The sequence below is a fragment of the Caretta caretta genome, chromosome 9 (assembly GCF_965140235.1).
Source record: "Caretta caretta isolate rCarCar2 chromosome 9, rCarCar1.hap1, whole genome shotgun sequence".
Taxonomy (NCBI): Eukaryota; Metazoa; Chordata; order Testudines; family Cheloniidae; genus Caretta; species Caretta caretta.
Window position 1 is genome coordinate 42,334,681 of NC_134214.1, and position 21,400 is coordinate 42,356,080.

The following is a 21,400-nucleotide window of genomic DNA, read 5'->3' on the forward strand; positions in this document are numbered from 1 at the left end:
CTTTCTTCCCTGTATTTTGGCAGGCGCTGCGAGTCCTCTGCAGTCTGGCTTCATTGCTGCACCTGATCAGAAAAAAAAATTGGTCCATCTAGTCTGGCATCCTGTCTCCAGTCAGGGCCAATCTTGGATGGTTCAGAGGCAAATGCAATATTGTATTGGGGGAATTTTCTTCCTGGCCTAGCTGATATTTATGCATGCTCTCCCTCTCTTAATCCAGCAGTGTTCACTTGCCAATTGGATTTTACACTCATAATTTAACTACAGACATAGAACAGTAGTGCTTCCATTGTTTAAGGAAAAAGATATAAAGGATTCTTTAAAAAAATTCAAAGATGGAAATACTTTTAATTTCCATGCACTACACAGCTGAGAATAAATGCCCTATTATTAGATCTAGAGGAGTCAGGATGCAGACAGCTGGGGGGGGTTCCATTTATATTAGTCACTCTAGGACTTTATTCTGCCCTGAATTACAGAGGGTGTGCATCTGTGGATTTCCTCTACTTCCTACTGTGTGATGTGAGGTGCAGGCATGCTCAGTAGCTTATGCCTACCACTCCTATCTCAGTAACAGTGCCTACAATACTAAGAGACTGGTTGCATCAGAAGCAGAGCTGGAAAGCCATCTTTGCTAGCTGCTGAGAGTGAGAGAAACAGCTGAACCTTAGGAGATCCACAGACTGTCTGACCGAAAACAATGTGAGTATCCCTTGTCATAGGAGTTTAATGAAAACGAGCTGCAGTCTGAGAATGAAGGTTTAGTATGTCTGGAGGGAAGGAGTTTGGCTAAAGCAGCGTCAAAGCACTGTCCATCAGGTGTGGTGCTGAAACTCTGAATACTCAGCTGTGAATGGGCGTGTTTCTTACTTCACAAAGAAATGATAGCAGCATGGCTTTAAACTGACTGAGATCCCTTTTGAAGCAAGGCTGGGCTCTGGGATTGTGTATTGTGATTTGTCACAGATTCAGTTTCATATCTGTGAATATCTGTTTACAATTATATTCCCCTAAATGCTCGCTCTACGGAAGCGCAATACTGTGGCTGGAAAGTTCACTGCTGTTTCTGATATATGAAAAGTTGCTTGTTTGGGTTTTGGAGAAATGGCCAAGTAGTATGCTGTTGTTTTCAAAACCAAGTACAAATTAACTCTTACTATGAATGTATCTTTTTATGTTTAATTTTATGTGGTGTGTGGGTGCGGTGGAAGGCTGGCTATGTGAATAAGGCATCTGAAGCTACTTTAACATTGCTGTGGCTGGCTGTCACATGAAAACTACATGGCATCTGTGTGAATCAGTGTCAGACTCTGAGGAGCATTTGCTGGGTGTGAGACCTCTTTTGTGTATTTTAGAGATCCAAAGTTTGTGTAAGACACTGTCAAAGTCTAATCAGTCTGCTGTGGCTCTTAAATGATGGGAACCCTGCTATGGCTGGCTGTGCAGTTTTTCCAGTTGTTGGACAGCAGTGAAGAGAATTACTAACATGTTTCCAATTCAAAATAGTGCAGACACCAACCAGTCAAAATGCTGGGTGAAATCCTCAGTTAGTGTAAATCAGCACAGTTCTGTACATCACAGTGGAACAATGCTGATTTATACCAGCTGAGGATCTGGACCTTTGTCCTCACTATCTGGTGCAATATGATAATATATTAGATATAAAATAATTTCAACTCACTTGTATTCAGCATCCATCTGTTTCTGTGCAGCAGTAGATGACACTAATCCATCACTTCAGATTATTTTATTACACCTTTAAATAGCTGTCCATGTCTTTAGCTGTGGTTTAAATGACAGCATTAATTTGCTCTTTAAGACAACAGTAAAACCTATGTAGTTAATAGTTACTTTGGAAAAACATTGGTGTAAATGAGAATCTGACCCGTGTAGTTTAGATAACTAGATTCTGAAATGCATCCAACAATCTACATGGGGAAAAGAAATGTGATGATAGAGGGCATTTCAAACAAGAAGACAAAGGTATAACAAGATCCAGTGGCTGGACGTTGAAGCTGAACAGGTTTAGCCTTGAAATAAGGAGCAAATTTTTAACAATGATGGTAATTTACTGTTGGAACAGCTTACCTAGGGTTGTGGTGGATTCTCCATCACCAGCAATTTTTGAATCAAGATTGGATGTTTTTCTAAAGGATCTGCTCTTATTCAAACAGGGATTAATTCAGGGAAGTTCTATGACTTGTATTCTACAGAGGGTCAGACCAAATTATCACAATTGTCCTATCTTGCCTTATAATCTATTAATCTATTAACATGATTGCATAAATGTTCATTTATGACCAGTCAGTGCAAACCAGCTGCAAACACCTCAGAAGTCTAAAAAAGTCAAATAATTCTAATCCTATATAACATAAGCAGGGGGGGAAACATAGGGCCAGATCCTGAGATGGATCCTACTGTTATAGAAGTGAATGGAGCTATGCTGATTATTGTAAATAAAAAGTTGTGTCCTATTGTAAACTATTTCAATACCAATTTTTTTTAAAAAATTACATCTAGAATCTCATTCTGAGATCTAGAATTCTTTTTCATTTGCTTATTCACCTATTAAAATATCAGAAAACAAGCTTTTGTCTACAACATCCAGAATGTCTCCAAGCCAAGGAATTGCTTTCTGAAAAATGCCTTGGCTTAATGTGCACCCCTGAACTTCTCCAAATGGTTCGGCGTTTGCCAGCTCATTGTGTGCTATTGGTGCTGTTGCCTCGTTGTGTCTAGATCAGGAGTCAGGGGATGATGTCAGATACTTTGATCTGTATGTGAGCTGTTCTTCGATGATTAATGCAACAGTTTCCTGCTGCAGAATGATCATCTAAACTATTCAAACAAGAAACAGTTTTTCATACTATCTTTGGCTTACTAGTGTGTATTCATAACACATTTTTTAATTAAAACCAGAAAGGTTGATTCAATATTAGTATGCCTGGGTCTTTTGTAGAAAAGCTTGCATAAGTTTCTTTGTTGATCTAGGGAAAAACGGAAACTTTTTTTTTTTTTTTTTGGTTTTTGGTGGGATAATCTTTCAACACACTAATCGTACAAAGCCAGGATAAATAAGCAACTTGCTATTATGCAGATATTGATGTATTCAGTTGATTTCTGTTTCTCTATTAAATGGATGTACAGAAAAGGAATTTAAAACTCCTTGATGAATGTCACCACTATCCAACTTTGAGTTGTTGATGAATGCCACAAGGTAAAAGAGTGCTAACTAACAACCTATAGCGACAACTAATGGTGTTCATCAACTTGCAACAGTTTACTGCTAGTGAACACCAAATCAGGAAATGATTTCTTTTCATCTTGTTGTAGAGCACCATAAACATCCATAGCACTTCAGACACTTGTAAGAAGACAAAGAGATGGCTCCTGAGGGCTTGTCTTCACGTACAGCTTTAGTGAAGATGCTACTATGCTGATGGGAGAGCTGCTCCCATTGGTGTCGTTAATCCACCTCCCCAAGGGGGTAGCTCTGTCGATGGGAGAAGTTTTCCTAGCAACATAGCGATGGCTACACAGCGGGTTAGTTTAGTTATAACTACTGTGGATTTTTCACACCCTTGAGCAATGTAGTTAGACTGATATATGTCTAGTGTACAACTGGGTTCAGTGACTTCAGTAGAGCTATGCTGACTTACACCAGCTGGGAATCTGACCTTATGTGAGATTACTGTCTGAGTGGTACAATACAAATGATAAAGAAGCAGGCTCAAAAGTGGGAGCAAACCTTATTGAGGAGAGGGTCAGTACTGAGAAGTTAAATGAAAGAAGCGGGTTTGAAAGGAGGGATTTGAAGGAAGAGTAGGACTCGCTTCTTGCTTGAGAAGAGGGGGATACTGTTCCAAGCATAAGGGTAAGAAGTGAACTGAGAGTCGGGGGGGGGGGGGTTGAGTGTTACCTCTTGGGGGTTGTTTCAAGTAGAAGGAGAAAATGATGATGGCATCAGGTATATCTTTGATGCAACCCTGTTTATATACAAAGAATGAACAAACAGGAGGCAGTTTGTTTGCTCACAGTTCCAAGCCTCTCTCCAATGAACACCCTGGCCAAAAAGCTCTCTCACAGTGTGACATTGCTGATGGGCTCATGGGTGAGGAGCTTGAAAAATTGCTGTACATTTCTCTGTTTTACTGTGGCAATTGGGAGAACAGCTTTGTTATGAGGGTTCTATAGACTATTCTATATGTACGTGAATAAATTATACCCAGAGGTGGTATTTTGAAGTGGACACCGAGAGAGAGACTGTTCTTTTTATGGTTGGACTGAGGAGAAACTGAGTCAGATGCCTGTGTGGTGCCATGGCCTGCTGCAGGGGGGCATCCCAGTCTGGCTGCCTTCTTATGCTCTCTCTCTTAGCTTTCTCTCAGGTTCATGTTACAAGGGCTTCTCTTGCTGTTTCCTGGGCTTTTTCACTCATCTGGCTGTTTCTGACTCAAACATGCACATACAGCAGCAATAACAATCAGTCCCAAGACCCTGTGTTTGTGTTCAGTCAAGTCCTTTGGTGGTGGCTTCCAGCTATCACTAACCAAAAGGGCATTTAATTGCACACTCATTTAGCCTGAATGGAAGGCAGACAGCATGCCCAACAATTTCACTGAGCTTTGTGATCACCCATAGATCAAAGCCAAGCTTGCTAGATATCTGTCACCCAACCTCCAGGAGAGAGCACTGGGTAAGAGAAAATGCAGGTGGACAGGGCCGGCCCACAACATTTTGGCACCTGAGGTGGGGAGCTCAAATGACGCCCCCATACCCTTCGCTTGGGCCAAAACTTTGACAGGTCTCAATTCTGCCTTCTTCCTGTTCTACTCCTCTCATGGTACTGCTCTGCTACCTACCCCAATAAAGGAGAACTAACAACTTAAAATGCCTTGTTCAAAAATTTTAAGTAACACTTAACTTTCAAACACCTGAACAGCAAATGTAACTTTTCTTGTCTGCATAGTAAACACTGGCATTTTTATCTGTTTGAATAATCAACCTTCTTGGTTGCAAAGATTTGAGCTGTTTCCTGCTGAAGGTCCACAGTCTGGGCAAGCTTATGCTCTATTGAGATGATTGCAAGGCCAACCAGCCTGTCCTGTGTCATTGGGGAGCAAAGATGTGTTTTTATTAACTTCAGCTTGGAGAAGCTGCGTTCTCCGCTGGCAACTGTTACAGGAAGTGTTGGAAGTATGTGCAGAGAAACAAAAGCATTTGGAAAGAGGGTGGTCATCTTATTTGTGCACAGATATTACAGAACACCCTTTGGAGTTGATCCAGCTGAAACGTATCTTGAAAGGGCTTTCAGTTCATCACCTAAATCACTCGCATCAATATTGCGCATGTCATCATGTGTCACCCTGTGGTGACTGCAAGCTCTGGGGCCATTTGAAGAGCTGTATTATTTGAATGGGCTTAACTCCATCTGGCTTAGGAGCAGCTCCCTTTTCTATCTGCTCTTTTATCCAGGCAGTGGAGCCACTGAATGAACAGATTTGAAGAAGTGGATGTTGTAAAGCAGGTGGGTTCTGTAAAATATCACGTAACTTAATGGAACCGTGAAGAAGGGCTACCCCAGGGCTTGTGGAACTAGTACTGAGATGGAGAGACAGCACATCCAGAAAGAGGAACAAGGTGGTGACCGCCCCCTCTTCCGCCAATGATTTTTGAATTACTGTAGAAGCAAATGTATGTTATCCCTGTAGCTGTCCTATGCATCCAACTCAGCCCTGACTAGGAGACAGCAATTCTAGGAGTGAGAGAATATTGTCTTCTTGCCCAGTTGGTACTTGACCTTCCTGAGACTCATCACAGTTGTCAATTAGCCCCAGTTAACCGAGATTTTCTCCTTAATGTTGTGGTTGCTTTTCCCCTGGTGCCTGTATGGAGCCCTCCAAGCTCTTTTCACATAACCCATTGAACAAGCACAAGATGATGGCCACCTTAGAAAAGCTAACTACTCAGTTCTGGCAACCATATGTTTTCTGCACACAGTAATAATTTACTGAGAGATCTGACTGTACATTTAAAACTGTTTTGTTATTTGCAATTATATCATCACTTCTGTACTGGATGAAATAATTAGAATGGACTTCATCACTCTAATATTCCTGTCCAAATAATTGGAAATATTTGAACAAGTTTCTCACTTTTTCCAGATGCAATATTTAAAGGAAAATATGTGGGAAAGAGGTGTCTTTTTTTTAGTCTCAACCAAACAAGGCAGAAATCTGGTTTACAGATTGTATGCTAATGAAAGCATCAGACTTACCTCAGCCAGAATCAAACAGAAGCATCACTGAGGCATCACTGAGTGAATTCTTCTGGAAAGTGTTGAGATTCTCTATGACTATGTTTTGGGAGGTCAGAAGGGCATTATTTCAAGAAACATCTCTGAACTTTTAAATATAAATGGCACCTTTGAATGCATTCTAATGTGTTGCAGTATCTTATAAACGTAGGCCAGTTAGCCCAGTGGATTTATGCACTAATCCTGCATAGCTGGGTTCAAATCTCTATATTGTCTTGAGCTAGGCCATGTCTACACTATGGTGCCGTGCTGTGGTCAGCACACAGGGAGAACACACACATGCAGCCAAACATCTAACAAACTCTAGATAATCTCCTTCTAACTGGCTAAAAGCCCCCATCTCACTGAATTACTGGGGTTTGCTTGTTTCGAAGCCTCTATTTGCAGTGGGAATACAGCACTGTCTCACTAATGGAGAGTGCAGGCGTTTCATACAGCAATAACCATGCATGTGCAAGGGGGAAAGTGACAAAGGAGAAGAAAATCCTAGTGATGCCAAATGTTGCAAACTGAAATAGGCAGGAATTGCTTCAAGAGGTGGGTGCATTTCAGCAGGCAGAGAGAAGGGTGGTAGCCACTTGGACAATGGTTCAAAGTAAGCACTGCAGCAGTGTGGAGCCTCAGCAGGGGAGCGTTTTAGCACAAATCACTGGGCAAGCAAGTGCCACAACTCCAAAGGGAGCAAAGAAAGAGGGATCCCTAAGAGACCGAACCCCATATGAGCTCCGTTGTGCACAGAGGAGTCCATCCACTGTTACACCCCTCCACATGGTGCAGCTTACTCCACTTGATGTGGGCTGTTGCAGAGAAGAGAGGATGAGGCCATAGCCCCGCTTCCTACCTACTCCTTCAGGGCCTCAGACAAACAAGTGAGGGGGCAGAGTGACTGCAACTATGTCTGGCAGGCCAGATTTTTAAGTGCTCAGCACCCCACAGTTCCCACTGTGATACTTGTGGCTGAATTTTCAAAAGAACTCAACATCCAGTGTACACCTAACATGCCAAACTCTTTGGAAAATCTCACCATTGATTTAGCTGTCTAAATGAGAGAGGAGCTGTAGATGTGTAGGGAGCAGGGGGCATGACGACATAGCTCCTTAGGTCTCCCCACAACTCATCTGCATCCACAAAAGGGCTAGGCAGGATCTGGTCCTGCAGAAGGACTCAGGGGGAAGCCAACAAAATCCAGAAAGACCAAATTGCCCTAGTATACATTGAAATATTGAGTTGCACAGTGTGCATAAATTCCAGCTTTTTATAAATACATAGACTCAGTAATGATTTCCTAGAAATAAGTAATTAATTGTGCCTAGAACCACTTATTCTCTACTTCCAAAGGTTAATGGATAGAAATTCCATTTATTCACTTACATTCAAATACTAAAATAACTGTTCTTTATGACTCTGGCCTTAGACAGAGAAGGGCCTTAATTACAGCATGCTACAGCTGGGCAAAGGCAATGCTGTGTGCAAGTATTTGCCCTATCTGCTACCGCAACCCATCTCTGTGTGCCATTTAATGCATGTAAAGGCTGCAAACATGGACAAATATCTTTTGCCCATAACATTTGAAGTTTCACAAATGTAGTTCTAGGGTTGGGTTTTTATTGCTGACTTCTGTCACAGACTCAGTTCAGAGTCTGGCTTAGCACAGAGGTCGGCACTAAACATTTCTGTTACCTCTCTGTGGGATAAAGAGGTCAAAAAAGTAGTGGTTAAAAATGTATGGGGGTTTTTAGGTTTTTTTTTAAGTGCTGTTTGGAGGCTGGTCTGTGGGAAAGCTTCCTGCATTTGCTGCTAGATTGGCTGCGGTGTTATACCAATAAAATAAAACCAGCAGGATCTTATCAAAGGGGATACGGCAAAATGCCACATTTATTGTGAATACAGAAAGAATCATAGTAAGCAGTTAGTTATAGCTATAACATTCCATTCCATCTCATATTTATTCACACATTCATTCACACACACACATACACACACACACACACACACAGGTTCTGCAAGGTTGTTATCATAGTTACCAGCCTTAGAGTTGCTCATGCCAAGCCACTGGCCAGGTGGCCTGGACGTGAGGAGGGAGCAGGGCCTCGTCAGATGCACATCTGATGCTCCTGGAAGTTGGTTTGCAGAATCAGACTCCAAAGTTCTCACTTTCTAGAATCCATTTTTATAGGAATTTCTTCCTATGCCAGTCTATGGGAATTGCTTCATCATGCTGTTGCTGAATCAATCAGCAGATGGCACATTCCTGACGGCTCCGTGCTGCCAGATGTTATCTTGTTCTTCGGTTCTCCCATCCGAGGCTGTTGGGTGGATTCCAGTCTGCCCTCCGGAGGTCCTCTGGTTATTTCCACTTGACGCCTTCTTCGGCTGATCGACACTGGATTTTTAGGCTGGCACCTCCCTGATCATTCATTTATTATCCACACCAAGCATCCATCCACATACATCCTCTATCTCTATTTTAATCACAATTGTTAACAAAGCGAGATAAATACAAAAAAAGGGCAGGGAGTCTTTGTGTGCTGTTTCTGTTGTTAAAAAGTGTCACTTTGAGTCTCTCTGTGTGTGAGTAGTTGTTGTTACAAAGTATTGCTTTGAGAACAGATTCTGTTTTAGGATGTACTAACACAATTAGCAGCTTGCAAGTTTCACACAGAGCGGGAGAGAAATAGTAAAAACAAGAGACCAAAAACCAAGAGATCTCTTAATTAGTAATGCCCTGGAATTTAAACTATGGGGAATCAAACTCGTTTATGATTTTAATACAGAACTTCTTTAATATGATCCAACATAATAATCTGTGGGATTTTCTTTCTCTCCTTCGAATACTTTGGCAGCATCCAGCCCCGGCACTTTACAAAGTCACAAACAAGTCTGGGGGTGGGGGACCAAAGGGGAAATCCCGCTCGAGGCCAGAATTTAGACAGACACACACAGAAAGCAAACTAATCACCTAAACCTGTAAGGTGATGAAAACCTACTGGCACTGACTTCAGTTAGCATTGACAGTGCTGAGCACCTCAATGGAGGTAGCTCAACATCTTTCAAGATGAGATCTAATGTAGTGTAAGTCTCCTACAGACACAAAGTACATGGACCTACCCATTGTTAAAAGGTGGAAAGATTAATACACGAGTATGTATCAAGAACTAGAAATACTAGTGAATAAACACAACTCTGACGTAGCTGGCATCACAGAGACTTGGTGGGATAATACAAATTACTGGAATAGTCATATAGAACTATTCCAGTCAGTTGTATTATCCCACCAAGTCTGTGTGATGCCAACTCTGACATAGTGCAGCTTGCTCAGAAAGGACAGGCAGGGAAAAAGGGCGGGTGTTGCCTTGTATATCAAAGATGTATACACTTGCACTGAGGTTGAAAATAGGAGACAGAATTGTTGAAAGTCTCTGATAACAGGGGTAAAAAAACAAGGGTGATGTCATGTTATGGGCCTACTACAGACCACCTAACCAGGAAGAAGGGATGAATGAGGTTTTTTTAAACAGCTAACAAAATCATCCAAAGCGCAGGACTTAGTGGTGATGAGGGACTGCAGCTACCCAGACATCAGTTGGGAAAATAATACAGCATGGCACAGACTATTCAACAAGTTTTTGGAATGCACTGGAGACAATTTTTTTATTTTAGAAGGTGGAGAAAGCAACTAGGTGAGAGACTGTTCTAGATTTGACTTTAACAAAATGGGAGGAACTGACTGAGAATTTGAAAGTGGAAGGCAGCTTGGGTGAAAGTGGTCATGAAATGATATTGTTCATGATTCTGAAGAATGGTAGGAGAGAAAACAGCAGAATAAACATAATGGATTTCAAGAGACTAGACTTTACAAAACTCAGAGTTAGAAAGTAAGATCCAATGGGAAGCAAGTCTAAGGGGAAAAACAGTTTTGAGAGAATTGGCAGTTTTTCAAAGAGACGTTATTAAGGACCTAAAACCAAACTATCCCACTGTGTAGGAAAGATAGAAAGTATGGCAAGAGACCATTGTGGCTTATTCAGGAGATCTTCAATCATCTGAAACTCAAAAAAGAGTGGACACGACGTCAAAAAAGTGGACACTAGGTCAAATTACAAAGGATGAATATTAAAAGAACAACACCAGCATGTGGGGACAAAATTTGAAAGGCCAACGTGCAAAATGAGATTAAAATAGCTAGAATCATAAAGGGTAACAAGAAATATATACAAACAACTATATTAGAAGCAAGAGGAAGACCAAGGACAGCGTAGGCCCATTATTCAATCTGGAGGGGCAATAATGGAAAATGTGGAAATGGCAGACATGCACAATGACTCTTTTGTTTCAGCTTTCACCAAGAATGCTCAAAGGGCTGACTGAGGAGATATCTGAGCCATTAGCCATTTTCAAAAAACTCATGGAAGATGGGAGAGGTTCCAGAGAACTGGAAGAGAGCAAATGTAGTGCCAATCTATAAAAAAGGGAATAAGGACAACTTGGAGAATTACAAACCAGTCAGCTTCCGGTACCCAGAAAGATAATGGAGCAAACAATCAACTTGCAAACACCTAGAAGATAATAAGGTGGTAAGTAACAGTCAGCATGGATTTGTCAAGAACAAATCATGTCAAACCAACCTAACAGCTTCCTTTGACAGAATAACACATCTTGTGGCTAGGGGCAAAGCAGTAATCTGGTATATCTTGACTTTTGTAAGGCTTTGACTACTGTCTCACATAACCGTCTCATCCACAAACTGGGGAAATATAGCCTAGTTGGCACTACTATACATGGGTTCACAACTGGTTGGAAAACCATTCCCAGAGAGTAGTTATCAATGGTTTGCAGTCAAGCTGGAAGGACATATTGAATACAGTCCCTCAGGAATCAATCCTCGGTCCAGTTCTGTTCAATATCTTCTTAAATTATTTAGATCGGGATACCCAACCTACGACCTGTGGGCTGTACATAGCCCACCAGAGAATTTCATAAGGCCCACAGTCTACTTCAACACAATATACTAATGGCCAGTTCATTAGCATTTTATCATTGTGTTTACATCATTTTAGTTTACACAAGTGTGTAAATAGACAATAGTGTACATAGATTGTTTCTGTCTAAATAATACAAAACAAGCTGAACTTAAAGTCACCTATATTGATTTATATTTTAAATCTTATTAAAATAGGTAGAATCTGTTTGGTCCACAGAAGTTTGTGCTTCGGTTTATTTGGCCCTCCTGTATAGTAAGGTTGGGCACCACTGATTTAGATAACGGTATAGAGAGTACATTTATAAAGTTTGCAGACGATACCAAGCTGGGAGCGGTTGCAAGTGCTTTGGAGGATAGGATTAAAATTCAAAATGATCTGGACAAACTGGAGAAATGGTCTGAACTAAATAGGATGAAGTTCAATAAGGACAAATGCAAAGTACTCCACTTAGGAAGGAACAATCAGTTTCACACACAAAAATGGGAAATGACTGCCTAGGAAGGAGCACTGTAAAAAAGGGATCTGGGGTTCATAGTGAATCACAAGCTAAACATGAGTCCACAGTGTAACCCTGTTTCAAAAAAAGCAAACATCATTTTGGGACATATTAGCAGAAGTATTGTAAGCAAGACATGGAGAAGTAATTCTTCTTCTCTACTCTGTTTTGATAAAGCCTCAGTTGGAATATTTTGTCCTGTTCTGGGCACCACATTTCAGGAAAGATGTGGACAAACTCAAATATCCAGAGGAGAGCAACAAAAATGATAAAAGATTTAGAAAACATGACCTATGAGGAAAGATTGAAAAAATGGGTCTGTTTAGTCTGGAGAAGATAAGACTGAGAGGGGAACATAAGTCTAACAGTTCCTACCATTCTGGTAGCTTTTTTGACTACTGTTGCACATTGAGCAGCTGTTCTCAGAGAACTATCCACAACGACTCCAAGATCTCTTTCCTGAGTGATAATAGAAAGTTTGGACCTCATCATTTTGTGTGTATTGTTAGGATTATGCCTTCCAGTGTGCACTACTTTGCATTTATCGACACTGAAGTTCATCTGCTACTTTGTTGCCCAGTCACCCAGTTTTAGAACATCCCTTTGCAAGTCTCCACAGTCAGCTTTGAACTTAACTATCTTGAGTAATTTTGTATCATTTACAATGTTTGCCACCTCACTGTTTACTCCTATTTCCAGATAATTTATGAATATGTTGAACAGCACAGGTCCCAAGCCAGACCCTTGGGGGACCCCACCATTTACCTCTTTCCATTGTGAAAACCAACCATTTATTCATACCCTTAGTTTCCTATTTTTAACTAGTTACTGATCCATAAGAGGACATTTTCTCTTATCCCATGACTGCTTACTTTGCTTAAGAGCCTTTGGTATGGGACCTTGTCAAAGACCTTCTGAAAGTGCAAGTGATATCCTGGATCACTCTTGCCCACATGCTTGTTTACCCCCACATATAATTCGAACAGATTGGTGAGGCATGATTTCCCTTTAGAAAAGCCACGTTAATTCTTCCCCTACCTATCGCATGCATCTATGTGTCTGATAATTCTGTTCTTTACTATTGTTTCAACCAGTTTGCCTGGTACTTAAGGTAGGTTTACCGATCTGTAATTTCCAGGATTGCTTCTGGAGCCTTTTTTGAAAATTGGCATTACATTAGCTGCCTTCCAGTCATCTGGTACAGAGGCTGATTTAAGCAATAGGTTAGCAGTTATGCAATTTCATGTGTGAGTTCCTTCAGAACCCTTGGTGAATAACAGCTGGTCCTGGTGACTCGTTACTGTTTAATTTATCAATTTGTTATAAAACCTCCTCTATTGACATCTCCCCTAAAAAGAATGGCTCAGGTATTGGAATCTCTCACATCCTCTGCAGTAAAGATTGATGCTAAGAATTCATTTGGCTTCTCCGCAACAGCCTCTTCTTCCTTGAGTGCTCCTGTAGCACCTTGATCGTCCAGTGGCCCCACTGGTTGTTTGACAGGCTTCCTGCTTCTAATGTACTTACATGTTTGCTGTTAGTTTTAGTCTTTTTGCTAGTTGCTCTTCAAATTTGTTGGCCTGCCTAATTATAATTTTACACTATTAAATAGGGATGATTGTAGTGTTGAAAGAAAAATTTAAATATTCTCATTGGGAGTGGCATACTCTACACTGAGGAGCAAATCTACTCCAGATTCATCCAAGATCAGCAGCCTGCTTATTATAGCATTCAAACCCATTTAGAGGCAAGACTAACACAATAAGATGTTTAATGATTAGAAAGTGAAGTTTTACTCCATATTTAAGGACTTACCTACTGTATCTTAATGTTGACGTTATCAGAGACAGAAAACATAAACTTTTAGCTGTACATAACTGGTTTATCCAGGCTGGTTTTAAAGGTGAAAAGTAGCCATCAGCCATGAATGCTCTTGGAAGACTATTGTACAGCTATCAGGTTTCACTCCCAGTACATTTTAAGGGGTTTTGCCATAGCTATGGTTTCTTCAGTATTCCACCCACTTATATATTGAAAAGACTCATGCAAGAAGTCTTATTGTTTCCAAATGTTAGGAACTAATAGAAAAGGGATAGGTAAGACAAAAATATCATTATGCAGCTGTATAAATCCATGGTGCACCCATATCTTGAAAACTGCATGCAGTTCTGATCATTCTTTCTCAGAAAAGATATTAGAATTGGAAAAAATATGGAGAACGGCAGGAAAAATGATTAGTGGTATGGAACAGCTTCCATATAAAGAGAGACTAAAAAGACTGGGACTGTTCAGTTAAGAAAAGGCATGATTATGAGGGGATATGACAGAGGTCTACAAAATCCTGAATGGAGTGGAGAAAGTGACTAGGAAGTGTTATTTACCCCTTCACATAACACATGAACCACATGTCACCTAATGAAATTAATAGGCAGCAGTTTTAAAATAAATATAAGTAAGTACTTCACACAATGCACAGACAACCTGTGGAACCTGTTGCCAGGGGATGTTGTGAAGACCAAAACTATAATTGGGTTAAAAAAAGAATTAGACAAGTTCATAGAGGATAGATCCATCAATGGCTGTTAGCCAGGATGGCAGGGATGCACCCCCATGCTCTGGGTGTCCCTAAGCCTCTGAATGACAGAAGCTGGGAGTGGATGACAGAATGGATCACCCAAATATTTCCCTTTCCTGTTCATTCCCTCTGAAGCATCTGGCCCAAGCCACTGTTAAAAGACAGGATTTTGGGCTACATTGACCACTGGTGGACCCAGTATGGCCATTCTTATGTACTATAAGTTAGTTTTGATCATTTGAAAACAGCAAGCAATTGTAAAGCAGCACAGAGTCTGCTTTATGACTAGCATTTGGTGGAAGAAAGCAGAGTTCAAATTAGCATAATTTTGACCTGGTGAAGAGTTTATGAGGAATCTAGCAATGAAGATTAAAGATCCCATGACACTTTTATTAAAAAGTTAGCAGTTTTCCCTGGTGACTTTGGCCAAAACTACCTTCCTTCACTGTGCAGTGGTCCGTTCACAGGTTAAAGAAACTATTTCCTAACTCTCTCTTTTATTTAGCACTTTTCATCCCTATATTTCAAAGTGATGTACAAAGGAGGTAAGTATCATTAGATGGCTACTACGCCAAACCCAAAGGGATATGGATGTGTTTCAGTAAATTTGTACACTATGATATGTACACAAATGTACACAAGTCCTTAAAGGGTTTTTGAGAAAAAGATTTACATAAAGAGAAATAGTTATTTCTATTATTCTCCTTTTGTACCTCTTGGAAGCTGATTTTGCATGTTGCTTACAGAACATTATACATAAGTGGCAAAGATCTTGGTGTAATGATTTCATGATCTCTAACAATGTTGCTAAGATTCATGTCAGGAAAAAAGATCAGATAAATTAGGGACTCTTACACTCCAGACACTGATAGAGAAATATTGTAAGCAGAGGCTGATATTAACAATTTCTTGTGTGAGTGGGAGCAAAGGTGGGAGTGTAGACACATAACTCACTGCAACATTCCAGCACCAAGTTTCTTTTGATAGCTACATAGGCCGATCATCTCACAGAATCTATGCCAGAAGTGTTTCCCAGACAGTGAGTCACTGATTGAATGTGACATTCATTATTTTCATAGCGGCGTCTTGTTACCCTGCAGATGGTGTACCTTAGAAATTGCCTTTCACTCTAACTTGTCCTTATTCAGAGCTTTGGTAAACCTGGGTTCTAAGAGTCCCAACTTCTTCTGAAATTGCTTGATTACAGTTCTTAAATGCTCTCCAGCCATCACGCTTTAGCTACAGCCTCTGAGTGACAGAACATTATCAGAATAATTCCTCATGAAAGTTGCATCCTCTGCTTTGATATTTTTGTGGTTGCACTGAACAACGAATCTGTGTGGATTCGTTCTCCATTCTCAGCCTCTAGAACTTCTGTTAATATGTTCCAGCTGGCAGTGGTGACAGTATAAACAGAAGTGCTGTGGTTTTCTGTCAGACAGAGCCCGGGTAAATCCTTCACTCTTAGCTGCTATTTCCACTCATTTGGTCAAAACTGAATAGCAATTCTTCTTGGGTGTCTCCCAAGAGGAAATGCAATAGTTAATTCCACTCCTTAGTATGGTATGAGGCTGGTTGAAGTATATTCAGTTGTGTGTCCAGGCAATGGTGAGATTGGGGTGAGAGCCTAGTCTATTCCACAAGCCAGGGATACTTCTGAAATTTCAGACAAGCACTTGCTCTCTGCTGTCCTTCCCAGTCCTCCAAACCTGGAATCGGTTTTTAGTGATTGCCAGGTTGGATCAGAAACTGGGGCCCATTTTGTCCAATATCCTGTTTCTGATAGTGGCCAGCGCAAGAGTCTTCAAAGTAAGATGCAAGAACCCCACAGTAGGCAGATGTGGGATCATCTGTCCTCCAGTAAGTTCTCGTCTTAACCCCTAATTGTTAGAAATTGGCTATCCCTTCCAAAATATTTTTCATTAAATATTTAAACCCTGGATATTCTTATTATGCATATAAATATCCAGTCCTTCTTGGAATCGAAGTTCTTGGCCTCAGCAACATCCTGTATCAGAGAGTTCCACCGTTAAGTGTCGAGTGAGAAAATATTTATTTTTATCCTTTTTTGAATTTGCCACCTTTCAGTCTCATTGAATGTTCCCTTGGTGACCTGTCCCAATGCTAACCCCAGGGGCCTGAGTAGGTTTCTGATAAGGTGAGAGAATATGGCTTGAAGCCTTCATCGAGGGTAAAAACTGGGAGCTTCAAGAAGTGTGGCTGCAGGAATTTAAAAGCTGAACCCAATAGCATAAGTGCTGAATTCTTGTTTAATGTCATCAGCATCATTGTTATAATAATGAAATGTAGCTTAATGAAATGTAGGTTCCCTTCTCCTGTGGCGAGGACCTCTGGCAGTCTGGGTTGGTCATCTAATTATGTGTGTTATGCATGTCCATTACCTTGACTTCCATGGGGCTCCATCTGGGTGCAAAGTCTCTCCATGGAAATTGGTGCAGAATTGAAGCCTAGAGAAACCAGAACCCAGCTGAGTTTCTCAGAGTGATTTCTTGTGGATTGGGATTTGGGATAAAAGCTTTGAATATATGGTCTGCTTCACCTAGGCACATGTTTTGTATAGGCTGATATCCTGTGCAAACAGTGAAGAAAGCATGATGCTTCAGAGGAAACCATAAATGTTGTCCATAGCCCATTGTGTCCCCATATCTTTTCTCTTCTCCGGCTCACTAGTAACTTCAGTTTTCTTTATTAAGGACAATACTTCCGTGTGTGTGTGTGTGTTTGCATCAGGCAGAGCTCACTGATTGATCTAATGAATCTCAGAATATATTTGTAGCTTCTTGAATGGACAGTCCCAGCCAACATACAAACATGCACTGAGTGTCTGTGTGTTGAGTAGCCCTGGGTCAGCAACTCTGACCCTAGCAACCTGCTTGCTACACCACTGCCATAATTATTACTGGCCCAGTGACCCCAGAGCTGTCTGCCTGAAATATCCAGCCCTCTAATGGACCACATAGAGAAATAATAAGCTTCCTTTGCACCTTTAAAGAGTCAAAAGCACATTACAGCTTATTACTCTAACTGGGGTAAATACAGCCTTCCCTTCAAGCACAGCACTGAGCTGGCTTATTATAAAAATAAACCAAGTTTATTAACAAAAGGACGTAGCTTAAGTGATTCCAACTAGAACAAATACAGTTAGAAAGGGTTACAAACAAAAGTAAAAATACGCTTTCTAATGGCAAAGACTTACCTTCAGCAACTTGCAATCTTTGTTCAAGGCAGTTTTCTCACCAGTCTTCTATTCCCAAAGGCCTCAACCCTCCTGGTTGAAGGAACCATCTTTCTCAGCCTGCAAGAGCTCTAGGCCTTTGTATCCCTCAAGTGATGGAGGCCAACATGATTTCTTCTCTTTCCTTATATCTCCCAAACTTACTATTTTGTCTCCAGAGTCAAGGTAACTTCATGCTGTTCTTTTCTTCCTGTGGACTTACCGTCCCCCTGCAGCTCGTGTGTAAATGGAGCTTCTATTGTTTTTGGTCACACCTTACTTAATTTTACTGGAGATGCGTAGATAGCTGCCTTACCTCCTGTATGAGAGGGAACCTGTTTCTCTTCCTTTGTCTGGTAACAGACTCTAAAGCACAATATCAGTGAGTATTCAGAATTCCTCATATAGTGGTAATCCCTACATTTAACAGTGATATGAAATGCCAATGTGTTATTAGCTCTCATAAAATACTTGAACTGACATACTTTTTATAATACAGTAACATTGTCTGCAAGCAGTTGATTCAATTGCTTATCATTGAGGTTCAGACCCCCAGAAGAGGCTATTTTCCACACTCGCTAGGTTGATGGCTTTGTTTACCTTTTATGTAAATGTACCTTCATTGTCTCTGCCTGAGGATCAGGCTGATCAGGCAAACAAATACACGTTCCTTTGTCTAGGGCAGACTGAGTTTAGGCACTGCTTGCCAAACACATTTTAAGACCATAGTTCTAATACAGAGCCATAACTCTCTGTGCACTCCTTGTACTTTCATTACCCAAGAATATTAATGACCAGTCAATTAGTAGTTTTCCAATGATATATGACATGCCACCTTTTGGATCTCTATCATGACAACAGTGTTGGTGTAGTGAGTGTGACAGGCTTGACAAGTTGCTGACAGAGACAAGTGAACCATCAATGGTTCCTTTCTGTCACAGACACACATTAACCCACAGCTGCATTGCACAACATGCAGTCTCACTGATACCAAATGAATTGCATGGGGATGCAAGTTGGTGCCAAATTTGGCCCCATATCTTCAAATCAGACCAGTGGGAAAAGTTATAGACCACTCCAAAGGGTGGGATTGGAGGGAGAAAACTCCACAAGGACTGTGGATTCTCAGTGGATCAGTAGCTACTGGACCTCTATTGATTTAGAGGGCCCTTTTGGGCATCAGGAATCCCTGTTTAGCTCTGACAGGCATTGGTGTGTGGAGCTCTTCAGGAATAAAAAAGATTTATCTCAATGAGTTTGTCTCTTACTTAGCACAGAAAAATAAGAGAGTTTTTTTCTCTCTCTCACACACATGCAAACGGATTCTATAAACCTGCAGGGTGTTATATTTATAAATACAAATGGACTCAGAAAAGAGCTGCTCTTAGTTATCTTAAAACTCTGAAGTTTCCTATAATTTAAAAGATTAAAAAGAGCAATACATTTAATCTCCTGGAGGTTACATGTTAAGATGTAAATGTACCATTTAAAATGTGTGAGATCCCACGGTGAGAATATATTCAGTGCTTAAACCAACACCTATGCCTAACAGCATGCAGATATCTTCAGATTGTCACAGTTTTTAATGATGGGTGCTTTGTGCAAATGTGTACAGACAAGTAGCAATTAAGACACTTCTGGGCTGCTCTGCAAGAGCTGTTCAACATATGGACACTGTGACTCAAAGCAGGTTCCACTTGATTACTGAGTGTTTTGCTGTATCCTTGGAAATAAAATCTTGAGGGCTTTTTTTTCTTCCAGAATATCTTTAGCAAAAGGAGTGTCCATTTGACCATCTCTGAATGGTTAATCAGAAAAGTGACTAAATTTGTGAAAACAAATTTGCATGTTTAGGGCCTGATCTAAACTCCACTAAAGTCAGTGGCCATTGTTTCATTAACTTCAATGGGGTTTGGATCAGGTTCTTATAGCAGTGATCCCTAATCAACACCTCTTTAAGATGGTTAATTGCATTTCCGGTATGGATCAAATTGAGTCACCTGCTTCATATTAGATGCCCAATGCAGCCATAGCCCCAAAACACTTATGTTTGGAGAGAACCACATTACCAACTTCAATGGCAGGAAACTTTAACAAATATTTTAGATTACTGAAGCATCTCTCTGAGATTATGGGCCAGGTCCTCAAATGGGTGTAAATCTGAGTTGCTTTATTGACTGCACTGGAGCTACATCAGTTTACACCAGCGGGGAGTCTGGGCTGCTGTAATAAGAACTCTGAAGAACTATTATTATTTAAACTCCAATGTTAAAGAAGGGAGAAGGGGTTCAAGGATTACATATTGTATATATCCAGCACCCTCCTCCTCCACCAGGCTTCCATGAGCTAAAAGTAAGGTAGGAATTTGATTTGTAAGTGGCTGGGATTCTGAGAAGGAAGCCACTTAGAAAGAACCAGTGGAGTGAATGTTGGGAGAGGGTGTCCAGGATGCAAGACAGGTGTGAAGATCCTGTATGACTGGCGAAATCAGTGTAATAATTCTATGTAGCTTTGAGGAGAAGACCACAACAGAGAGAGAGGTCTGGCAAAGCAGGGGCAGGTAGTTGAGAGGGAGGCTTATCTGATGATTTTATCAAGTTACTTGCTTTCCCATTGTAGTTCATTCCAAATTAGATTATACTGTCTTGGCAGGTGTCACCAGGTGGCACTGTTACATGTAATCTTCCAAGTTCTTTTTTGCAGAGTGTGAGCAAATGTTTAGTCTTGGGAAGACATGCTGAGTTGTTAGTTTTGTCATGCAAAGTTCTGTGTTGAGGCAGTGACCCTTAGGGAGGGAGCTGTGTGACAGCTGGAGAATTTGCTCTCTGCCTAGGTCTCTGATCAGTGTCAGGTCTTGAGCTGGAGTTGCTCTCTGGGAAGTGGGCACTGGTATTAGGCTGAGATTCTGAGAAGAAAGGATTGCTCATATGCTATCTGACCAGCTGTGTTCCTGGATTGAGGTATGTGTGTAAATAAAACAAATTACACACAAAATATACTCAGACTCCATATCATGAATTTCTCCTCCCATGGGAAGTTGACTTGGCCCTGGTCTACACTACGAATTTAGGTCAAATTTAGCAGTGTTAGGTCGATTTAACCCTGCACCTGTCCACATGACCAAGCCTATTTTGTCTATTTAAAGGGCTCTTAAAATCGATTTCTGTACTCCTCCCCAGCGAGGGGATTAATGCTAAAATCGACCTCGCTAGGTCGAATTTGGGGTAGTGTGGATGCAATTCGATGGTATTGGCCTCCGGGAGCTATCCCAGAGTGCTCCATTGTGACTGCTCTGGACAGCACTCTCAACTCAGATGCACTGGCCAGGTAGACAGGAAAAGTCCCAGGAACTTTTAAATTTCATTTCCTGTTTGGCCAGCATGGCAAGCTGATTAGCACAGGTGACCATGCAGAGCTCATCAGCACAGTTGACCATGAAGTCCCAGAATTGCAAAAGAGCTCCAGCATGGACCGAACGGGAGGTACTGGATCTGATCGCTGTATGGAGAGAAGCATCTGTGCAGGCAGAACTCCGTTCCAAAAGAAGAAATGCCAATATATTTTCCAAATCTCCAAGGGCATGATGGACAGAGGCTACAACAGGGACACACAGCAGTGCCGCGTGAAAGTTAAGGAGCTGAGGCAAGCCTACCAAAAAACAAAGATGCAAACGGTCGCTTCAGTCAGAGCCCCATACATGCCACTTCTATGATGAGCTGCATGCAATTCTAGGGGGAGCCCCTACCACTTCCCCACCACTGTCCATGAATACCTGCAAAGGGGGAGTCTCACGCAACAG

The 21,400-nt window shown here is 41.1% G+C and overlaps 1 protein-coding gene across 1 annotated transcript in view; it reads left to right on the top strand.

The window, feature by feature from the left end:
* Positions 1 to 543: 543 nt before the first annotated feature.
* LOC125642457 (vesicle-associated membrane protein 1-like) overlaps positions 544 to 21,400 on the top strand; it is a 100,187-nt gene continuing 79,330 nt past the window's right edge. The window contains exon 1 of the mRNA XM_048863869.2: positions 544 to 699. Within this exon, the coding sequence (XP_048719826.1) occupies positions 698 to 699 (2 nt within the window). The 5' untranslated portion in view covers positions 544 to 697. The remainder of the gene's footprint in view (positions 700 to 21,400) is intronic.